At 41.4% G+C, this 23,818-nt stretch overlaps 1 protein-coding gene across 1 annotated transcript; it reads right to left on the bottom strand.

Moving 5' to 3' along the window:
- Positions 1–987: 987 nt before the first annotated feature.
- TMC3 (transmembrane channel like 3) lies at positions 988–23,302 on the bottom strand. Its single transcript, XM_076348662.1, has 22 exons — positions 23,193–23,302; positions 21,885–22,064; positions 20,476–20,551; positions 17,460–17,541; positions 16,642–16,748; positions 15,500–15,598; positions 15,265–15,407; positions 13,638–13,785; positions 12,658–12,701; positions 12,350–12,497; positions 11,451–11,560; positions 11,212–11,290; positions 10,454–10,699; positions 8,704–8,832; positions 7,956–8,023; positions 7,590–7,718; positions 6,662–6,772; positions 5,981–6,106; positions 4,533–4,611; positions 4,294–4,336; positions 2,878–3,175; positions 988–2,152 (listed from the first exon to the last, which is right to left on the bottom strand). Exons 1-22 carry the CDS (start codon positions 23,300–23,302, stop codon positions 1,312–1,314), a joined length of 3,396 nt encoding a protein of 1,131 aa, XP_076204777.1. The 3' UTR covers positions 988–1,311.
- Positions 23,303–23,818: the final 516 nt, after the last annotated feature.

Genomic DNA, 23,818 nt, shown 5'->3' with positions numbered 1-23,818 from the left:
GCCCCCTCACCTGAGGGGCCGCGGCCTCCCGCCGGCCCGGCGCGGCCGCCACCGCGGAGGAGGCGGCGGCGGCTCGCCTCGCCTCGCCCCACGGCGGGGGAGAGGGCGGCGGCGGGGTCGGCCATCTAGGCCAGCCCGGCGCCGCGGCTCTCCCGGACAGCTGGTAACAGCGGGCCTCCCCTCCGGGGAAAAGAGCCGCCAGGCGACAGGCGGCTGTGAGGAAACGTTACTCGGATCGCCTCCGGCCTTCAAAACCGGCGGGGAGCCAGGGCCTGTTCTCTTACCTAAAGAGGGGCCCGCCCCGCTCACCCACTTGCAGCCGTGCCGGCCGGCGGCCGGTCACACGCGGCCCTGCAGCGCCTGGGGCTGCGGGGCGGCCGGCGAGGCACCGCCGGAGATGTCCGTCCTCCCTCCAGCCTTTGGCCGCGCAGCACAGCACAGCACGGCTCGGTGGAGCCGGCTGGAAGGAGGCAGCGCAGCGCTGGCTAAAGGCCGATGGTTCTTTTATCCCGGTGTAATCCAAGTGACGTGAAAGAAAAAAGGCGTCTTCAGCGTCTAAAGAAGGTGTAAAATCGCAATGGTGCGTGAAAAACAGGACAGGGTTAAATTAGGAGTAATGAAGGAGGTTCTTTAAAGGCCACGGATAGAAAGTTTTCACAGTGAAGCTTAGGCTGGGCTGAGGAGTCTCACCAGAAAATTAATAGAAGATCTAGGATTTCATCTAGAAGGCTGGCATGCATTGCTACGATCAAATAACTCCGTTGCCCATGCAGTACACTCTAAAGAAACTCGCTATTCTCTGTAATTAACCTATTGCTGATTTGTTTGAGGTACACCATATTCAAACTAGGCACATCAAGATGTCATAAATTGTACTGTAAATAGCAAAGTCTATTTGTAGGAAGCTGATTACCTGCTGAATTTATTCAGCGGAAGCATCTTTAGCTGTGACTGTGTCAAAGAGACAGAAAGAGCCTCATCTGACATATTTTTGTACTGGTTTAATTAAAGTGCCCCGAGTACATAGCTTTTGATTTTCCAGTAGGTGGGGGTTTGGGGTTTTTTTACAGCATAAGAGTAATAAATTGGAATAACTTTCTCTTCCTAATTTTGCAATGTGTCCGTTGTGATATTAAAACAAGGTACAGTTAACAGTAAGACACAAGGCTAACTATGCGTTTCCCACCTCGCGTGGCCGCATACGCTGTTGTTGCAAAGACTATGTCGTAAGTTATTCCAACAGACCTCAACCAGCGAGTACAACAAAGGCACGCACGCCTGTTCAATACACAAACAGGTTGGGGCACCTTCTCAGACATTTGAGCATAGCAGTTCATTAGGCTCAGACATATTTAGATCAACACTGTTTTTTGATTTCTTTTTGGCGAGTTTTGTCCCAGGTTTCGGATACTTTTCCTTGCTGTGAATGACCTGGATATATTGGCCATTGCTGCTGTTCTGCGGATCGCTGCTGGATTCAATGGAAATGGAATCGGATTCTGTTAGAGATTGCTCCAGCTTTTGCTTCGATTTTGGTTTCACGCGTGGCTCAGGATAGTTCAGGTGCACTTTCTTGTAAGCATATGGAGGCCTGTCCAGGTCTAGCTCAAAACCATCGTCCCAGGATTTGTAATGCACTCTGGCTAGATCCTTGCTCATAAGAATGTGGCCATCAGCACGTTCCCCAATGTAAAATCGCGGTGCTGGGCGAAGATCAGACAGCGAACGAGGGCGATGGGATCTGTTCATGAATTCTCTCCCAAGTTCCTCTTCATCCTCCTCATCTTCACTGGGATGAGGGGAATACACGTGGTGTGGCGTTTGAACCACGTATCTTCTGACACTGCGTGGATACAACTCAATAATGTCTCCCGATTCGTCCTTTCTGAAGTGCCTTTGGAGTCGGGAGGTGGAACGGAGCGATTTTTTGCGGGACTCATTTTCATTAACAAGAAAATACCTGGTAGCATATGGTCTACGTCCCACAAAAACAGGAGCCCCTGCCCCAAGAGCATCCGGATTTACCTGCCGAATGCCTTTTCTAAAGAGAGGCTCAGAATGAACATCTTCAGCGTGCTTTTTGAAAGTCACTGGTGTGTAGGGCTTTGTTTTACAGAGCTCGCTTGCACTCCCATGCACAACGCTTGGGTACCTTTAGGAAGGAAAAAAAAAAGGAAGGAAATACTGAGATACACACATATATTAACGTAATTAAAACGTATAGAAAATTCATCGCTCTGGAAGTCAAACACAGATTACAGAATCTCCATTGTTCTAAATTTTTGGGACCAGTTTGAGAAAACATACCCTAGAAATTAGGAGATGTATTTGTTGTTCCCTGGGAAAAGGCAGCAGACAACTCACCTCTCAGGTTATGTTCCCGTTCTGTTTTATTATTATTCCGAGAACTGTTCTCTATCTGATCGCTTAGAAAAAAACCAACAGGTAGCTTAAAGCATCAGTCTGCTGATGTCCAAAACTGGTTGTCCTACAACTAGACCTGCACAGGCATTCTGCACAGGGTTCCTGCACTCTTACTGCGTTTCTCTTGTTCATGGAAACATTATCCTGCACAAACTATTTTAGTTATATGCCTGAGGGGAAGCTTAGTATTTACCTTTGCTTGAGGTGTGCGTAAACTCCATCAACTACATCATTTCAAAAGTTTTATAATCCCATCTCAGTTAAGGGAGAGTTAAGGAGATGGCGTCACCAGCAATCTGAATAGTACCCATGAATGAATCTGCTTTTAAAAAAAAATTCCTCAGCTGTTTTACTGCTCCAGACAGTCTGAACACACAGCTATCTTGTAAATAAACACAGGTATGTCATGGAGCTGCTGGAAGAAATGCTATTTCAAAACCAAAGCAGTCTTGCCTGTTTGTGATATGATCGTTTCTTGGTTTCTGCACACTTGATACTGAGGGAGCTGGCGTTAAAGACGTTGAAGTTGTGGGAGTTGCGTTGACAGGTCTTGCAACATCAGCTGAGGGCACAGTTTGGAGCACAGACTGGGAAATGGTTTGTATTCTGGTGCCTTTGCTCGCAGGAGATTCAAAGTTCAAGACACTGCCATTCCTTCGGGGAGTTGAGGACCGAACAGAAGACTCCTGGCTGATAATATCGCTTTCTTGCTCTGGTCTCTTGTCATTCCCATCCAGATTCTGGATTCTGGCTGGAAAACAGAAATTATTATTGCAGGAACTGTCCAGGTCTCTAAATTTAGAAGCTGCTGTGTAAATACAGTGGCTCAAATTCACCCTTCAGTCAGGGGATCCAATGCTAACAGAGCCCCACTGTGTTCAGGAAAGAGAAACGGGTGTCACGCTGGGAGACAGGGTGATAAAGGGGTGGATCGGCATACTACGGTACGTGGCAGATGTAGTATTGGGGAACGTAGAAAAAAACACTGGACATGGCACTGTAGGATTCCAAAATGGGCAACGAGCCAATGTCTCTTTTCAAGAGCCCCGTTTTAGTTCACAACGTACACCACTTCCAATACGAAGGTGGCCAAATTCAGCAAACTGGGTCCAGTGGCTGTGCTGGTCACAGCCAAAAGCTGAATTTGGTTTTTGTAACAAAGGAAATCCAACTAGGACACATACCTCATTGCCCTTAATAGGCACTCCTGATCACCATATTGCTATATATCAGGTATTTCACCATTTATGTGTCTGCTGGAGAGCTATAAGGGGGTCACAGTAGCGTTAAGATCTAGCCATAAGGCTACTGAATCATGTCTTCTCTTTGGCTTGGCAAATTTTTACTTGTTCCTTTCACTGGGAGGTATTAGAAGGACGGCATCCTTCCTGTGGTTTCTCATTGCTAAAATCTGAGAAGTGGAAGGTGCAGGTTCAAATTCCCTCAGGCACAGTAGACAATTAAGTCTGAAATCTTTTCATTGCTGATGAAATACTCAACCATCTCAGGTCAAAGAACAGGGGCCATTCCCTTCCTCCTCTTCTGCCTGCTAGCCTCTGAATTTTATGCAAGGTCTGACAAGATTTGAATCACCAGAGATGCCTCCCAGGTTCTGCCCTGTTGGTGCGAAAAGCAGGAAAATACCCAGTCCGGAGATCCCAGCAGAGTTTAGGTATAAACTACACACCTTGTTTTTCAGTGCTGCCAAGATTAAGTCAAGCTGAGCTCAAAAACCATCTAAAAGGAGGACTTTACAGGAAACGCAGTTTTTTAAATGTAGTTGAACTTCCCTACATGTATGAGAAATCAAAATGGGTCTGCATCCAAATGTTTTATTAATAGTGGCATTTCTAAAGCTCACCAGCTTACCTACTGCCAGCTGAACCACCTTTTTCTTATCTTCAGTTCTTTCCTAAAATACATTCAGAAGAATGAGAAGCAGTAAATTATTATGGATTAGAGAGTAAATCCACTGCTGTGTAAGGATGAAAAATACAGGATTGGTTTTACATTGTGAAACACCGAAAGTGACTTTAGAGATTTAATTAGGCTAGAACTTTACTGAAGACCCACCAAATTGCAGTAAAAGTGCTTTGCGCAGTACTTACTGTTTGGATCTTCATTCTCAGTTGATTGTTGGTGAATTTTAATGATCTTGCAATACTTTGTAGGTAATAGATGAGCATGCTAGAAGTGAAAGAGGTGATTATGAGTCACTTCAAACATTCTTGACACTTTTCTCTTTGAGGGTTTATAGGTCATCAAAATGATGTACAGGCTCAGTTGCGGCTTTGTAGCACTTCCTTTATACCGTGATAACGGATCACAGCCTTCTTTCAAGCAAACATACATGAAAGAAAGGAAGGAAACTGAAAACAGATTTAACAGCAGTTCTAATTGTACCTGTGTTTTTTGCAGGTCTTTTCGTTGTGTGTGTAACCCTGGGTGCATTTCTAGCTTTTTTCTGTTTAAATTCTGGACACGCTCAAAATGAAGACTTCAATAAATATTTTCTCGTCCTTTTTTCCCAGTCCAAGGTTGCGGAACAGAGACACCAGAATTACAGCTGAGTTTGCACACTCATACCAATGTAATTTCGTTGGCTGACTGGAATAACACCTTGTTTACACTGGCACAGCTGAGATCAGATCTGGCCTGACATAACGGATTACACCGGCTTTCAGATGAAATAAAGTCTTATAGCTAGACTTCATTCCACAAACATTTACATATGTGCTTAGCCATCAGTTTGAAGCAGTCAATCGATCTACTTAAATTTGTAAATATGTTCATATTTACATGGCTGGGACCTTAGAGGAAAAAGTTACAAATAGGACGTATTGCTTCGGTCTTTCTGATTTGTCCGAAAAGCCCACTGGTGGGACAAACTCTGCATTCGTCTGTAGTTTACAGGGAAAAAAAAAACGATACAAAGATACATGCAAGACAAATGATACTTCACAGAAGCAAAGTGAATTTCAAACAGCTCAAAGTAAATATTAATCCCCAGCTGTGAACAATTATTTAGAAACTAGAGTAAGAAAGGACTTCCACTGGAAAGTCTGCAGCAAGTTATATTACATTAGCACTTAGGAGCAGACCTTCACAATTGGTTTATCTTGTCAGAAATCAGGATGACTGAGTAGCTCCTTTAAATGGTAGACTGAGCCCTGTTCACAGTCATAAACTGAACTAATGACCATGAGGAAATGGAAAATTAATTTCTGAGGAGCTCTTGAGAGGGAAGAAGGATCTTAAAACTTCCTGGAACCAGTAGCACTGCAAGCCTTGACATAGTGAACTTGCTCTAACACAGTATATCCCAGAACAAGAAATTCCTTTTCAAAACGTGATGACAGTCTCTTTAACATACTCTCGTTCCTGTCTGATCTATGTACCATATATTCAATAAGGTGGGTTTTTTTTTTTTCAGATATGCTTAATAAAGTTACAATAATGCAGTGTTTGTTCCTCAGTATCAACATTTGACTCTCCGGAGATAAGGCCAGTATTAATACAATCAATTTAACCTGCCTCTGAAAACCAAAGTACTTACAATAAAAGTAGTAGTGCAGGGAGGACAACCACGGGGCTGCTGATGTAAGTGATCACCGTGTTGAACCATGTGGGAAAATCATTTTGAATCGTTTCAGACACAATATCATATATTTTTTCTTGTCCACTACAAGAGGCGGCGGGGGTGGGGGGGTGGGGAGAAAGAAGGTAAAATTAAGTTGTAAGAAATCCTAGGTACATCAATTTGTTAAGCAGTGTTGCACTGAATAAAACAAGGAGTTTCATCCAAAACTACTTTGGAACAGTATAGTGAAAGATTTAAAAAAAAAAAAGGGGGGGGATAAAAGCAACTTGTTCATTATTTGCTTTTTAACAATTTTTCCAAAGCACAAAAGCATTGGCCAGGCTTGGGAGGGTGCTGGAATTGAGACACAAGATGGTGATGTGTGCTAAATTGCTCGGCGGCACATTACGGTATGTAAACATAAAATAACTGAACCGTGTATATAAAGCAAAATGTCGAGCCTCACTCAGAACGTTGACATATTCACCTAATTAAATCCTAAACTGGAAAACACTGGCAGCAGAAAAACATTGTCCTGTCTACCAACTTTTTTTTTTAAGTTTTAATCGGTAATTTGGGTATTATTGAACCTGATTAATTTATTGCCAGAGAGTGAAATGAAATCTTTGCAATTTTCATTAGTCCATTATAACTTACCTGAAGGGACCACAGCTTGAGGATGGCTTATATCGGGCAATAGCAAAAATTGTTGGTAACATGCATAAGAACAACATGAACAGCAACATGGCCAAGTAGAAATTATTGGATCTGCAAGAAGGCGTAACGTGTTTCAGATTATACTAATCAGAGAGAAAAACAGAGGCAACATAAAAGGTGCAAGTCTGTATCCACCTAACAAGTTCAAGATCTACATTTCTGAAAGATCAAAATCATTCTGCTGTGATTAGAAAGCCTGAACAGACCCAGTTTAAACAGACTCTTAATGATCAAAATCCCATTTGCGCTGCTTTCCAGATACCACTGCTGCAGCCAGAGAACTGTTTATAGCACCCTTCTATAAAAACTGACCTTGCTGCCCGGTTGTGTTGGGGGAGAAAAAGAACAGTGGCAGAAGCTGAGACATCTTCAAAACAGGTTAGAAATAACTGATTCTTGAGAATTAAAGATGCCCTAAATTATTTCCATTTTGAGTAAGCAATTAAGATATTCATCATGACAGAAGGAAAACGGGGAAATCTGTGGTGCGGTGCAACAGACAAAAGCAGATACTGCATAGCTTTCAGAGAAAGAAACGTCGAGAAATAGGACTTGTAACAGTTAACACATGTAGCTTAGTGTGCTCAATCAGATTTGTATGGAAATAAAGCATTTATGTTAGGCCAGATATACTGGTCTAGGAATATTCCCTGACAATATTTTTCAGTTCTTGCATATCTTTAACTACTCCACTTTAACACCCCCCCAGTTTCTCCGTAACTATGTTTTTTTCACAGACCTTTGCTATCAGTATTACCGTCAACTTTCAGAGGTAAAATCTCCTGTCATTTTGTTCCTAATGCACAGAAGACATTTCCATTGTCTGCATTTGATTTATTCTTTATCTTTTGTTCTTATTTTGACTAACCGAGATGCTCTGAAAACCTGCTGATGTGGTACATTACACGTTAACACAGCCCAGCTCCTCAGGTACATGAGTCCAATCAGCTTGAGAACATTGAATGCTGGTAAGCAAGGTGAAAAGAAAGCTCCCATCCTGGAAAAATGATATCATGTCAGTGCTCAGTGTTGCCAGAAGCAATCTTAATAGCAAAAGAACATATAAAAAACCAGGTAAACAACAGCTCACTACCAACAGACAATCTCTTGTTATAATAAAGTATAAAACACTGCATTACCGATATCCTACTTGAATAGGCTTCATTGGAAATCATCAGACTGACTCAGTAATCAGCCAACGAAGGACAAGAAAAATCGCTTATGGACTACATACCAGATCATTCCTTGGTTGTAGACCAAATGCAAGACATTCTCTGCAATTTTGAATTCTCCATATTCTGGCTACAAGAAACACAGTATAGGATGAATACCTTGTCTTCATCTTTTTTTCAGATCATTTATTAGAAGCATATGACTGAATCGGTGTGCGGACAAGCACATAGCCTGAAACGTCCACATCAAATACCAACTTCTGGCAGGCAGTGGGAACACAGTAAAACCTAGTCTGCAGCAGGGGATTAAATAAACTAATTCCTCTCTGGTTTACTTAATTTATTTAGTTAGGGACAAAGAACAGTCCTCAGCCTTTCATGCCAACAGCTTCTTGCTAACCAAATATTACCCACCGTCATTTTCTTAAAGGGCTATAATGCTTTTGGTTCTTGTTTCTTGGACCACTATCTACATTATGGATCGACGTTACAGCTACAGAAAAGAGGATGTGGGGAGCAACTCCACGCCCTCTGTCTCATCTTTGATGCTGGGACTGGTCCAGGATCTCATTTTGGGAAGGACAAAGATTTTTGCACCGCGGCCATGGGAGTAGGCTTGAGAAAAACATCCAATCTCAGCATTCACCCTGTGCCCCTCCAATTTAAAACTCAGCGTGAGCTGTGCCTTTATAGATGTGTGCTACCAAGAAATTATCTACCTGTTGAAAGGCTTTAAGGACGTTCAATACTAAGGGAAGGAGCCTACCCATCTTCAGCATCTTAGTTTGATAAAATAAAGACTGTACTTACAAACTTGCTTTCTAGATCCCAGCACCAGCAATCACTTAAATATCGGACACACAGTCCACGGAAAAAATCAATTAGCAGGATGCTTGCGACTGTGAAAATCATGTCGATAATTGAAAGCTTTAGCATCTCCTGAAATACATATTGTTCACACATACTGAGTCATTCTGGAAGCAAATGGACTGCATAGGGCTCTTTTGCGTTTGTACTTGTATTTTGGCTCAAGCTTAGAATCCTGATAAAATATGATTTGAATATATAAATTATTTCCTTTTAAGCTTTTCCTGTTTGACTTTTCCCTTACTTGTCTTTGTTCTAGCAAAGAGAACAAATATAATCAAGCTTCCTGTTCGCCTTCTATTGCTTGCAGCAATAAAACTCTGGTCGTGATGGCTTCAAACTTTCTTTTTAATGACTGTTCTGAAAATTTATCTAGATAAACTGAAACGGGTTGGTTTTTCTATTGTACCCAATCCTTTGGGTACAATGCTGACTGTTGTAATACATACTTGCTAAGTGCTTCACAATGAGAAATGCTTATTATTCATACAAAACCAAAACCCAATGGCAGTAGGATCATCAAGCCATAAGAGACCTGTTTAGTGCTTACAAACGAATGGGGTTATCCTATATTTAATTGAGCTTTAGAAACATACAACTAAATAGAGAAGATTCAATTCCAAACTTCTCTAGCCCATTCTGGGGAAAAAAAAAAAACAATCAAAAAACCCATGAACACCTATTCTAAAAATTTCCTGATGACTGTGCAATGGGGAGAGGGGCATACGAGAATAGAAGTCGGGCTAATAAACCTAGGAGGGGTCTTTTGCTCCAGATGATCAAACAAGACCTTTAATATTGCTCACTCCGGAACAAGGAGCTCAACAAGTCAGAAGCACGCTAGCATCTTTCTTAATCTAGTGGCCTAGACATAAGTGCAACACTGACAGAGACCAAAGTATATTGGGATCAAATGACATCTTTTGCATTTTCTGGCATTAAAATTTCTCTCTGCATGTGTTAGTGCCACTGCTAGTCACTCAAAGTAAAGGCCACAAACGATGTACGCTTCACATGCAGGGAAGAAAAAAGTGTCATATTAAGTCTGCAGATTTTCTGCAACCTAACTGCGGGAGCACGCATACGTGGCGCTGCCACCCAACCGGCTCCATTCTCACGAACTGACAGTATTTTGAAACCTTTTGTTGTTGTTCTCTTTCTCTCTGAAGAAGTGAAGAACACTTGATTCTCTGGTGATTTACCGAGGCAGAACGAATAGAGGATTCAGAGGTATTGTACAAATGGCCCAGAACGCAATCTCATGCTTGGCTCGGGTCTGCATCCCCGTCTATCCAAGCAGCAGTCTGAATCTGCACAGGGTGCGTGTTACTGCTTATACATTTTTATAGTCGTGTTTCTCTGTACGAGTTTAATAGGATGTATCCTATTAAAATAGGATCGTATCACGCATCTGTAGAGATCTGCCTGTGCAGAGCTGAAGACAGGGGCCGAAGCCTGGCAAAAGGACATTTGTACAACACTACACACATTGTAGATACTGAACTAAAACCAAAGTTTGTATCTGTGGGCATATCACTTTGCATAGTCTTTACTCTTTCTACACAATCCTTAGCTTAATTCTGGTATTTATACAAAGAAAAGCTCTAAAATTGAACACAGTACAACATGATTTTCATTTTTTGTCAAATGTGGATTAGGAATAAGTTGATGACATAATAAAAAAATTACGTACTTGACCAACATACGTCTCCCAGCACTGATCCTGTGGGTTCTGGGTGTTATAGTTGAAGGAAACTGTTTTGTTAAGCAGTGAGTCAGGGACCATCAAGCCTTGAGTGCGACTCTCTTCCAACATGACAATGCCGTTTCTCTTAATTTGTACACCAGGAATAGTTGTAGATAAATTGTCTTCTTTAGAAAGAGTTTTGGTTGCTAAGAAGGTGGTAGAATTACTTGCATTGCTGTTAATGTCAGAGTCCTGAAATAATAAATGTCCCGAAAGCTACTTTTTCAACTGTACGTACATGCAGATGTCTGTACCTTCTACAATGTACACACACAGAGGCATTTCTTCATGTATTTTCAGGCAGCAGTTAGGGGACTGTTAAGTAGCTGTCAACATACGGAGTCAGACAGAACTTGTAAGGACAGTACTGAAAGCCGATTTTAGGTAGCTGGAAATATTAGGCCTAAAGTGATGGTTTGGTTTTTTGGTTGGGGTTTTTTTTTTTTAAATTGTTAAGCAATGCACAGAAATCCGTTTATCGTGTTACATCAGCAATCAAATGGATCCAGTTATCCTAAAAAACTACAAGTAGCTGTAAATGAACATTACAAATTAAACTAAACTTTACAATCCCATCAAACTGTAATATGTTTCAGTCAATTTCAAACAAGTTTTCACCTGACTTCCTATATATCACAACAAATGGCATTCTATCTATAAAGTCTACTAGCTTTACACATCAGAAAACATCGAGTTAAACTTACAGTGACATTCATACTGTCCACTTTATCCAGGAGAGCAATGATTAAACTGTAGAGGTTCCCCAGGTATAGAACGAGAACCCTGAAAACAAGAAGCATAAGGTACAGGTTATCAGCACTGTTATCCCATTGACTTCTCGTACATTCTCTGGCTTGGCTGGACTAAAACATACGACCAGAACACATCTCTCCTCTTCCTCCCTTTCTCCCCACATATTTTCTACACTGCATAATGCCCACACCTGGCAAGCTGGAAGCGAAGAGTGGTCCTTGGATGATACATCTCCAGAGCTGCCACAAGTTCAAAAGCAGAGGGTGCAATCATTGTAATCAGTGAAACAACCACGCTCACCTACAGAACGGAAAGACGCAGCATTTTTGTAGCTTTTTCATGTAGATCTTCTGTGGTACCTTGAGTGCTGATTGAAATACTGCTGATGCACATGCCTTGGTGATTGCTTTTCTTGGAGGAGATGCTTTAAAAAGTTATTATTGACATTAGTAATAACAGTAGTTATGATCCAAAATTGTAGATCTGGAACACCACTCAGGAATCTTTACTCCAGACATTGTAGCTTTAAAGTTACTACTTTACTAATTAAAATAAAAACTTAACGTGTGAGAAATATGAAGCCAGCATCTTCCTCTGAGACGGATGAGTAGCTTCTCCATACCTATTCACTTCCTACTCTCAGTATCCACTCATTCCTCTGAATGGAAATATTCCCAGAACATTCAGTATCCCCCAGCTAAAATCAATAGCTATTGTCAAAGCTGATTCCTTTCTAGTCCGTTGGCCCAGTGTTCGCTCAGCTCAATCATGGGCGCAAAAGTAGATTTGCAAGTGACAGGAGAGTTTATGCTTTGTCCTCACAAAATAGGGGCCAGCTAGAACTGCCGTCTCTGTGAAATGAGGACCTGCAGCATCCCCCTGCCCACTTCAGCTCTGCTAACGCCTTGCTGCAGAGCAGAGGGAGCAAGTGCACGGAGACAGATCCAGGTAACCGCCACTCTGCCCTCTCGTTCCTCATTTCTCCTGGCTAATCTCTTGCGATTTACACCTCAGTGCACACTATTGCTACAGAGAGCCCTGAGACAATCATCCTGCTTCTAACGCAGAGGTGGCGTAAAGACAGCGTACCTCATTTTTTTCCCAAAGAGTCAATTCCTTTTTGGTGCGCTCTAACCTTTGGGATCGATCCACAACAAAGTATATGATGTAAATACTGCCAGCAAGCGAGAGAAGCACAAGGATGTTTGCAATAATTCTTAAGCTTATAGTCACTGCCCTGGGAAAAAAAAAAAAAAAAGACACAGCCAATACAGTAGGTTGTCTTATCACACCAGGGGTCTTTTCTAACATGTTTTTTAGAAGTACAAGACAAGCAGATTAGCACTATCTGCATTGAAACAGTGCTTTGAAAAGTGTCTCTGATCTTATATACGTACAAGTTTTTGCTTTTCTTCTTTTCCTGTTCTTCCAATATAGCTTCCTTGAAAGAAACACAGCATTATCATTTTAATAGTGTTCAGCAAAAATAACGCACATATCATTCACAGAAGTGTCGTAGGTATCAAGTAGACTAATAAAAAACTTCACATCCTGGAAGCGCAAGAAGATAAATACCTCTCTGTCCTGCATAGCTTTTTAGGAGTGATGAGCGAGCTTAAATAGTGAAGGAGATTTTTGAGAAACAAATACACAGTAATCAAATCCTTGTGCACTTCCAGTCATGCATGTTCAATGGGGTACAACCAGAGGTTTACACTACCGGATCTTTTTGCAGGACGTGCCTATAGAATCCAAGTGTCAGTAATATAATACAGAACTGTCAAAAGTTATCCTCAGTCATTGAAATAACTAAATGTCATAGCTTATTAATTTATCCTTAACACAATTTGAAGTAATTTTGTTCAATGACTTAATGAGAATACACCAAATTTGGGAAATAAATTACTTCTGATGAAAACCACATCTATTCTTAAATTCTAAATGGATAACATCTGTATTTAAAGCAATTTTCTAACATTGAGAGAGCTGTAAGATGTCCTTGGACCATTTGTTATGGAGAGATGAAATAAATGAGTGTTTTCACATTGTTAACATGAATTTGATTTTATTACTCAATGAAATTGCATCACAAGCAAATGTGTTTCTGGTTATCTAACTCCTTGTCACACGTACAGTGGCATTAAAACTCTTCCGAAGAAGAACACAATGGCCTTGCTGGGACAGAATGACGGTGTCAGCAAGTACGATGTGACTGCAATACCACACGGAGATGCGATACCAGCCCTCCCCTAGGCAAATAGATCTGTAAATGAACATTAAAAAACCATAGGAAATGCAAGGGAATGAGAGGAAAGACTTATGTAGCTTACAGATTAACAAACAAATCAACTAAATAATTTGAAGGTCAGTTGCTCACCCTAATGCTATTAACTATGGCAGCAGCTTTGCTCTCTGCAGCCTCGGGGTTTCCTATTAAATAGTCCCAAGCACAGAACAGTCTCCAACAGAAAGTGTAATTTTCATCAGAGGCACTTGCTAAACTCATTCTTGAGTTCTTTGCCATTCTGTAAAAAAACAACAAATATTCAACTGTTGTTAATGCGTGAAGAGGGATATGAAGGAAATCACTGGTTTGGTTCATAGTTTTCAGATGTCTACGCCTTTAGAACTACCAAAACTTCGCAGCAGTTGGTGTCATTGTTGGCAGCTTTCTGAAGAAAATAAAACAGGGTGAGGTTCAGAGCAGGAACTTTGCTTTTATTCTAGTACAGAAGTGGCTCACTCTGGAAGGGCATTTTGATATTTATATTCTTTATAGCAGACAAATAAAGCTAATAAGTCTCACTAGAGCAGTGGACTTAAACATATTTCAGTTTTACGATCTCCAGGTAGGATCCAGCTGGAAGATACTATTGCTAAGATCACTATTACTGCGTTTACAAGCTAGTTTGGCAAAACTAGTGATCATGCACAAGATCTGTTTGGTTTTTGTATTGTTTTCACCCTCAAAATATATGTTACTGTCAAATAGAAATCCAGTGCCATTTTACAGACCTTGGGAAAAAGAAAGAAAACCCCACCTGCTCATCTCAGATAGGCAAGATGGCAGAATATTGCAAAGTGTAAGAAATGAAATGAAGATTAATAGCTTATGAAAGAAAGGGCATCCAAAAGGACAACGTTAAAAGGGGAACTGTAAGCAGCCAAGCAAAGAGTCAGCGAGCTAAGTCAGAAGGAGAAGAGCTAATCGTGTCCAGAAACTGCAGATGCATAGATCAGCGTCAAACACATCAGCGACCCTTGGCACAAACCAGCAGGTAGAATAAAAATAAAGGAAAAGGGGAGGTTTGGCTTCAAAACTGAGAGTTATTACAGGCAGCGCTAAAAATGTCCCTGGACTGCACTGTGCTGGATAAATAGGTATCCAGAGGGGAAGGGAAAGCAAATCGGGAGAGGGCAGAGTGACCTTGCCCCTCTCCAAGCATTGCACATTCCTGGATTTATGGTCAGTGCTAGCAGTCTTGCTTTCTCTGCTAAGCAACTCCTACTCCTGGCCCTTCAACAGCAAAGAAATTAAGCTTACATTCGAACGGGATGCCACTTACCGGCTGAAACAATGCAAATGATATTACATCTAGGATGGAATTTTTATATTTGTATTTCAATAGATGGGAAGAATAATGCTGAAAGCATTACACCTAAAATATAAATTTCTGTCACAGTAATATTTATACCAGAAAAGAGGAAAGCAGGAGGGACTTCCATGAGCGTCGGACCTTACACTATACAAAACACAGAGCACACAGATCATCTTCTGTGCTGCCCTCCTTCTATAGGCCGGGAAACTGAAGAGAGCACGAAGATGAATGACAGCGAGATAAAGAGCAAGCTAGAGTTAAACTCAGTCTGCCTCCCTGATATTAGCAGACTTGAACGGATTAGTAGAACTATGCAGAATAAATACAGAGGAAATGGGATAAATACACCATTAAGGATTGCCTGAACACACAAGCTTATGAACAGCAAGAAATGGGAAGTCTTACTTTTTTAAGAGAATGATGAAGCTGTAAGCAAACACTGCCATTCCAACAAGGAAGTAGGCAAGAGGCAGCCGATATCCAGCTTTCCCAATCTTCCTGTCACTACCGTAGTAGCCATAAAACAAAACAGAGTACTGGAGGTAGCCCTGCAAAGACCAGAGCCCGTAAGTAAGAGCAGTAACCAATGATCACGACAGAACAGCGATAGCGAAACAATAAAGAGTGGTTTTAGTCTTGCCCCTAGTGACCAGATGGTGTCCAGGTCTTGAGCAGATGCAATACGCTCCTTGGGAATGGTCTTGCTGTCCGTGCTGCCGAACGGTGCTCCGGCCAGTAGCTGGGAAAGAGAGAGAAGGTCTCAGAAGCTGTGCAAGCCCGTCTGACCTGGGGCCGCACACCGGAACCCACCAAGAGCTGCCCGCACGGATGATACTGTCAGGATAGCGAGTATTGGGTCATTCCTCGTCCTAAACTAGAAATTCCATGAGAAATCCTGCTTTCATTTTCCACTAAACCAGATGGGTTGGGGTTTTTTTTGCTATCTGTGGTCTACCTGTGAGGAAATCTAGTGCTCTGTAGACACCTTTGAAATGGCTGAGAAATTAAAAGAGAGATCAACTGAAACCATTAACAAAATAGCTTTAAAAGTTCTGTTTGTTTTAATTCAAGCATTTTTAAATTAAATATGACGGTGTTTGATCTCAAAACGGTATTTCAAGATTACATCTACTTTTCTTTAAAAAAGTAAAAAATGAAAGTGAATACCTTTTTTATTTCAGTTTACTTTCTTGTTTGTTTCGGGGGTACTTACTTTTTTTTTTTTAGTTTAGCCAATGAGAATAAAAATCAGATATTCCCATGTTTTCTGATAACGTTATTAAAGCACAGGTTAGGTGAGGCAAAATAACATTTATGAATAATTTAACAAAAGTTAACAAATAGCCTTACTTGCATGCAAGAACTAAACAAAGTTGTGGCTGTTCAGAACTTCTAGAAAATGATTTCTAATGGACAATAATCCGGAGTCTGGAGAGGGGTGTTATGTTTTTCTGCCTGTAAATGACACTAACAGGACTCGAGCGTACTCAACACCAACTACAGCTTTTAGGATTTGGTTCTCCATTTTAGTAATCGGATACAAACATATTCTGTAAAAGCATTAGTACCGCGTTGACAAAATATCATCTCTGACACTAATAGCAAAAATCTCTTATCCTTTGGTAGGAAAAAACCTCTTAATAGTGGAATTTATTTTAAATAATTCATTTTATATTGTACATTTCAAATTGATGCATGCCTTTAAGCGTGGCATTTGTTTAATTCAGAAAGGAAAGTGCAACAGTAAGCATTTTTCTGTAAATATGACCAATATGTTCTTACCTCTGGTAAGACTACAAATGCTCCTGTCATTATGGTAAGTACAATATTGATTCCAAATAGCCATCTCAAGAAGATGAAGTAAGAGGCGACTCCAGACCCAAAATGACCTTAAACCACAGAAAATAGTTATCTGAGCTACACAGTCTATAAAAGCTCATATCATTTATTCATGAAGTATTATTTGAATAATAAAACAAAAGGAAAACCTTTCCTATTCACGCAGGGCTTACAGCGAAATAGAGAAAACGTTAACACGTCATTGAGGAAAATATAATTCCAATGCCAGCTCTGTTGGGGAAGTCTCATGATTACCAGCAGCATTTACGCAAGAAGCTGCTTTGCTGGGTGACGTCCATTTTCCTTCGCCACTGAAGCACAGAGGTATGACCTGCCTGCTGATGTCATGTTAAGGGCTGCTTTAATTCTATTCAAAGGCTCAAGGGCTGGTGACGCAGGTTACAACCACGCTTAACCCTGGGCAGATCTGGGGATGTTGGCCCGAGGATGCTGCCCCATGGACTGTGATAAACTATAACCACATCTTGCATTTGCAGAACCACAATGGGACAAATTTGACTTTTTAAATGTTACCCCCCACTACGACCATAAATGAGAACTGTGGAACTGTGCAGTGTCTAAGGCACCAGGAAAAGAAGAAAAAGCAAGGTTTTAAATGAAAACGTCACCGCTGAAAGTTTGCATTTAACTCCTTCTCCCAAATATTATTTATTTAATTCAGTGAATTCAAAAATAAACCCTAAGACCCAGCATTTTAGCAAGTGCTTTACTGTTCAATACCATTAAGTCTTTATACTTACTCTCGATTTTCTTTATTCTCATTTCCCAAGGAATAAAGATTACCAAAAAATTATACGCAAGTCGAATAAACTTCCTCCAAAGCTGAGAAAAAAGCAGAGAAATGAGAAATATGACACTTCTGCATGTAAAAAAATAAAAATAGAAATGCAGAGTATTTTGCTCACGTCTCTTTCATCTTGTATCACAAGAAATATTACAAGCATTAATTACTAAGATCTTAGAGCATGCCTGTGGGTAAGGTGGGTGAAGCAAACCATGGCGGGTTTTAGAAACGCACAAAACGTGGGGGGCACCGGAGTCCTTGACTCTGTTTACCAGCCGAATGCCAACAAAGATGAGACAGAGCGCTCTTTATACACCTAGTATAGGTGCAGGCAGGAGCCACCGATCTACACCTTTTACACACAAGGACCATGAGGACCCGACGGGCACCGTTCCCTGTCGCCTTCTCCACGGTCGGGGGCTGCGGAGGGGAGGAACCGCGGACAGCGGCTCCGGGCAGCAGAAGTCATCCCAGTTGGGTATTGCTGGATGCCTAGCCTCTGTGTAATTTATGAGGGAATCCCGCTGCACTGCACATAATAAATTTGATTTCTAGGATAAACAAACGAACAGACAACTAACTTCAAATTTAAGAGAAGCATAATGCCAGTTTTTCTTAGAGGAAGAATAAGCTTTCATACTCAACAGCAGCAAATTCAACTACTAGATTCTCAGCTCTGTGTATTACAGCTGACACCTGCAGAAAACCTGTGGTTCTATTCTGTAGAGCCTTTTTTTCTTTTTGCACGGTCAGAGGAAAGCATCTTCCTGCACTCAGTGGGGTGTGCGTACGCACGTGGGAGGAGAAACAACATCTGCATGTGCAAAATTGAGGGCAGTTTTTGAATTGCTGAATTGGAGCTATAACTTTACAGTGTCAACAGAAGAATAATATTTGTATATCATGCATTATAAAGTATTTTTAGTACAGCTAGATGTTAAAAAACCTCTATATTTTAGTCAGCAGCAGTGTCAATATTATATCATGTAATCTAATCTCCTAAAACCAAAGAGAAGTAAATAACATTTTACTTACTGAATATATCATCAATCTCTTTGGCCGAAGTTAATTAATTTTTATGGTGGTATGGGTATTTTATTGCATGAGCGGGAAGTATTTTAATTAAACAAAGAGACTGTAGATGCTGTGAATTGCATGGGAATCGCTACCTTCATTTGAAAGCAGGGTTCACAAGGCTGAGAAAGGAATGAAGCAGCTTGTGCCAGTTGTACTGCAGACTTATAAAGTATACAAAGCTGTCCATGTGGGAATAGCATTTGTTAAAATTATAATTAGATAGCTATCACCTCTTTTCCTGCCTACTGCCTACCTGAACAGGTAATTTATACTCTTAGAATCCAGAGTATGGGCATCTGGCATTAATTGCAAATGTAAAAAAATACAATGAAAATATAAAATAATTGAACCGAAAAGCAAAAATGCTTTCAGTGTCAAAACAGTAAAAGGTATTTTAACTTCAATTTTCATAATAGCATGACTGGATTGTCCAATTATGAACAGTTTGTATTTTGCCAATTTTAAAAACTTATTAAAAAACTTATACACTCACAGCTGCATTTTGTTCTTAGCACATGTTCAACCATTGAGTTCTTCATTTTGATGATGTAGTGCTCGTTTTGCCGTGCTACAATTTTTGTCTCCTCGGTCACCATGCTATTTTCTGAGAAAACACGTGAAAATGAAGCCCTTCCAGTTAGAAGAAAATGCAGCTCTTTCTGTTGCATTTGCTGCATTTAGCCCTGATGTAAAGGCTATATTCCCTAATTTGTGCTAGGAAAAAAGAATGCAGTTCCCCTACAGATAATGAGTGGGGCTAATTAACTGCTGAATTATATCTGGGTGCTGAATATTTTCAAGCAAATATACACAATAGAGGCAATTAGATTAGATACGAACTTTTAATCATTGTGAACTCTAATATGAAAGCCTTAATTTTGTTATAGGAAGGGGAATATGAACAAGTAATGAGCCCAATCTCTGATTTGCTGACACGTATTGCAGACCCTTAGCGTTTACTTCTCTTTCTAGGTAACATCCTAGTTCTGCTCAAGTCAAAGGCAAAAACCACTATTTATTTTAACGGCATCCTACTTCCACTGCATTTGCCACACACGCAAAGGCAGAACAAGGCAAAATTACTCTTTCCTACCTTGGAAAGTAGAACTTTTAACCTTTGCTGTGGGCCAACATAACAGAACAACAGGTACATATGCAGCCTTTCCCTCGTTCATGTGAATAAAATACACAGTGTTCCATTTTACTGTTACAGCCCTGCCTTTTTGAAGGAAGGTAAGTTACTCATTAAAAGGCTACTCATTACGATGACAAAAATATTCTTGACTGCTTAGATGACTAAAGATATCTTCTCTGTCAGTCGCATATTAGGGACAATTTCCTACGTGTTATTAATTTCCAGCAACTAGGGCCAGGGTCTATTTTCAGCGGTGTAAAAAGAATTTGAATCTCATCTTAGAAAATCTATGAGTATTAGGCAAGCAAAAACCTTCATTTAACAGTGTATTTACCATAAGCTATTGTAGGATTGTCTTCCAAACTAAAAGCTAGACACATTTTTCATACTAAACTATTGAACTGTGGCCCCAGAGCCTGGTGAAATAGCTCTTCAGAGAATACTGACATCGTGTTGTTGGTATCCCATTCCCATCACCCCCTCTAGCAGGCATCAATATTTGTAGATTTTTTGAGAAGGAAGCTTATACTGCGTTAATAGAAGGACATCCATCCCTCAACACATCAAATTAGTCTGCAAAAATGTAATTACTAAATTCACAATAGAAAAAAAGAGAAGCTTTTAGCTGCTTTTTCCTCCCTCTGCAGAGTTCCTGAGTTGGAGATCAGGACTGCACAGCAAACATACGCTTCTGTAAATGAAAACTGCAGGCGACTATTGGTATAGAAAAGAGCTCTAATTTAAGAAAAAGCAGCCGTACCTCTGCACCAGCAGCTTGGTAACCCCTTGTTCTTGTGAGCCTCCCCTCATACTTCAGCACGATCTCCTTCGCCTGCCTGCACAAGAAGGTGGAAGTTTATTTTACATTGACCCCGTTACTCGGAGGCCCTTATTCTGCACAAGCACCAACTAGCAAAGTTGTCAAATGCTCCGAAACACCATCGTGGACTGTCTCACCATAAAATCCTTAACCAGGCAAAGCTTTTTTCTTTTCCTACGGAGGTTTTTACTGACACTTTAAAACCACTGAGAATTTTGTCTGAGTAAACTCAGCATTCAGAAGTTTGACTGCAGGGAGAGTTTTCTAGTCCTCTAATTTTTCCCTCTATCCTTTTGATTCAAAGTCTCTCTTTTAAAATGGTACAACCTAAATGAGTACAGTAAAAAGATCCCCATTACAGTCTGGTTAATCTCACGTGGATACTAACACCTCTTCTACAAATATGGTGTAGCGCTCTTGTCAGATGTGAAGAGGTGCGTGTTCATCTGGTCATACGCAGTCTTTGACCTTAGCAGAAGGTGGATGGGGACCACCCAAATCTCATCAACATCATCTTCCTTCATGAGCAGGAAGGCAGCAGGTCTCTCTGCCTAAGAGAGAAAAATCTCTCTTTGCTTCCAAGATTACACAAGGGCTCTACTGCTGGTAGGGATTCCTCACAACTAAAATGCCATCCCTAGCATCACACAGGGTTTTAAGAGAAAGATGCCAGATGAAAAGGAAAAATAAAGCAACCCCAAACAGATCACGCTGTGAAAGACCTGACGCAATTTAGACAGGTAGCCCAAAGAGTTAGGCACCACCCTTTCATTGTAAAGTTGGAATTATTAATATAATAATTGCAATCTTAAGCTGAGACATGTTATTACTACACTGCACGTACCTTTTAAACCTACAAGTGTCCAGTATTTACTGCCATTTACAATATAGTACATGAAGATTATGACCAGCTTCTGTTCTCATACCATGCAATTGTCACATGCAATTACCTTGAAAATAGCAGATGACTTTTCCTTTTTGGGAATTTAGCTTAAAAACCTATTACTGAGCATTACCAACAGCCTTTCCTTAGACCACTGAACAGCTGGTACACCGTTTTAATAGTTAATAGCCAAAGCGTGATTTCTTGCTCTCTCTTCTGGACAGTGACTGTCTAAAGGGAGCCACAGGCATGCACAGGAGAGAACTTCACCTGCAGACTTTCCACCCTGAGGCTGCTGCCTTCAGCCAGCTCTCAGATCTTGTCAGAGCATCCTCACGGCACGCTTTCCTAGCAGCTCTTAATCATTTCTGTGCTCGATCCCTTCCAGCTTACACTGAAAAACTTCTGAGGCTGAAAGCACTGTCACAGCCAGCGAGCGTGAAAGCTTCCGTGCAAACACCTTTACCTGAGCGCCCTCAGCTTCTGCCTCATCGGCCACGGCCGGCAGCGGATGTTGGACATAATCTCCTTCTGGTACTGGATGTTCTGAAAGATCTGCTCTGGGTCATGGCTCTCAGCCTTTTCTTCAGCAATATCATCGTCCGAGTTGCTGGCAGCCCAGCACACACCCCACGAGAGGAAAACAAGACAAATTATTCCCGTTCAGATCCCCAGCAAACTGTTGATTTGCACAGGATCCAACCTATTAGAGCGACATCCCTGCTCCCCACCACGCATCCCACTTTCCTCTCCGAGCATTTCCAACCTTACAGCTCATGCATCATGCCAGCAAGACAGTCTATCTATTTTTCTGGAACAAAGTGCTGCCTAAACATTTCCAGCAAGAGCACTTAACATTCATTTATTCACCACGTGGTGTTGGCCTTTTATTTTGATTGTAATAATGATAAAATATTTTCTTGTTAGAATGGGGGGAACAGATGCTTAGAACACGGTCGCCCTTCGTTCCCTTCAGAAGGGGATGGGAGCATGGGACCCCGCACACCAGGAATTACTCATCCCTGTAAAAAGATTCGTGTGCTTTGATGCAGATTTCTGTGGATGATTATTAAATCATCTTTTCTGATGCTGTCACTACATTTGCTAAGCTACAACTCTCTCAGTTCTCTGTTTGAAACAGGGTATTGTATATGAAACAGTGGTAATATTCATTCTTGCAGAAGCTTAGGTCTAAAAACCTGTGGCAACTGTTTCACCCTGAACGAAATGATGAGGTCTGAACCATGCAACAACCACCAGCTAGGAAGTTTTCTAATTGTATGAATTCTAATTTCTATGTACTTGTTAGGAACGTTCCCTGCAATTTTGCTGAAAAAGCAACACCTTTTAATCACTTAGAAATAAATCATAACCTCAGCCGTGCCTTGTAGGAACATTCAAAAGACATACTTCATCAGACCACTGATCCATCGGTCCACAGTCCCGTCCCCTCAGTCACAGGGGACGTTCAAGGGAAATGTATAAATACACGGGAAAGGTACAGAGAGATTTCTTACCCTGCTATACCCTGAACTCATTGGAGTGACACTGTTTTACGGACAGTGTTTACGTTGCAGTATGAAAAATGACTTTTGTGAAAATAAAAAACCAGAGAGGTTTGAAATACATCTAAATATAGAGAGAAGAGTGATTTTTTTTCTCACGCTCCTTTCCGTGTTGCCACGCTCTGTCTAAACGGAAGTAAAAAGACAAGATCCCACTTTCGTGCTAGATAAGGCAGATTTGCACTTCAGGAGAAAGGAGGGTCTCTTACCTGTGGGGCGGCTCCTGGTAGGTGTAGATGCCGGTGTGTCGCTTCACCGTTCGATACTTTTTGCAGGACTTGGCAGGTTTTGCTGCAGCAGAGCCCGTTGCTGCTGCCATGGTGGCAGCTGCCGCCCGCACCAGGTGAAACCCTGCCGCGCTAGAAGGAAGCCTTTAGCTCCCCGGTCAGCTGTCTCATAAGCAGCCAAATGTTATTAAGTAGAGAGCAGCGAGGGACTGTGAGCCCTGCCGAGCAGAGGATCGCTGCCCGCGCCTGGTGCTCCAGCAGTGGCGAGGACCTGCTGCTTGGCAGTGCCTGCATGCCTTAAAGCGGCAGCGCACAGCAGCCCCTGCCAGGGTGCTTTTAAGCGAGGTGCCCAGAAGCAAGGTAGGGAGCAGAGTCCAAGGGTGAGCCCGCTGCGGTCCTTAATTCGGAGCCAAGTTTCCCTTGTCATGGATGAGGTATTCCTTCAAAGCGCCATCCCACCGCGCTACGCTGGCCCGCTCTGGGTGATGTTTCCAATGAACGCACCGGACATACTGCTGACATCTTTGCTTCACGTGCTTGAGAGAACGTTATTGCTCGAGTAAAGCAAGGCAGTTTGCATTTTGGCCTTGACTAACAGCGAAAAATGT

This window comes from Aptenodytes patagonicus, chromosome 10, assembly GCF_965638725.1.
Source record: "Aptenodytes patagonicus chromosome 10, bAptPat1.pri.cur, whole genome shotgun sequence".
Taxonomy (NCBI): Eukaryota; Metazoa; Chordata; class Aves; order Sphenisciformes; family Spheniscidae; genus Aptenodytes; species Aptenodytes patagonicus.
Note: the sequence above shows the minus strand (reverse complement) of the source record. Positions and strands in the feature narration are given on the sequence as shown.

Bases quoted from the DNA above. Each gene is read 5' to 3' on its own strand.
- TMC3 (XM_076348662.1), bottom strand. From the start codon at position 23,302: ATGGCAGCAGCAACGGGCTCTGCTGCAGCAAAACCTGCCAAGTCCTGC. The intron at 22,065-23,192 runs GTAAGAGACCCT...AATAATTTGTCT, and splicing joins TACCAGGAGCCGCCCCACAG to TGTTTTCCTCTCGTGGGGTG. The intron at 15,408-15,499 runs GCAAGACTAAAA...TGGTCTTTGCAG, and splicing joins ACACCATCTGGTCACTAGGG to GGCTACCTCCAGTACTCTGT.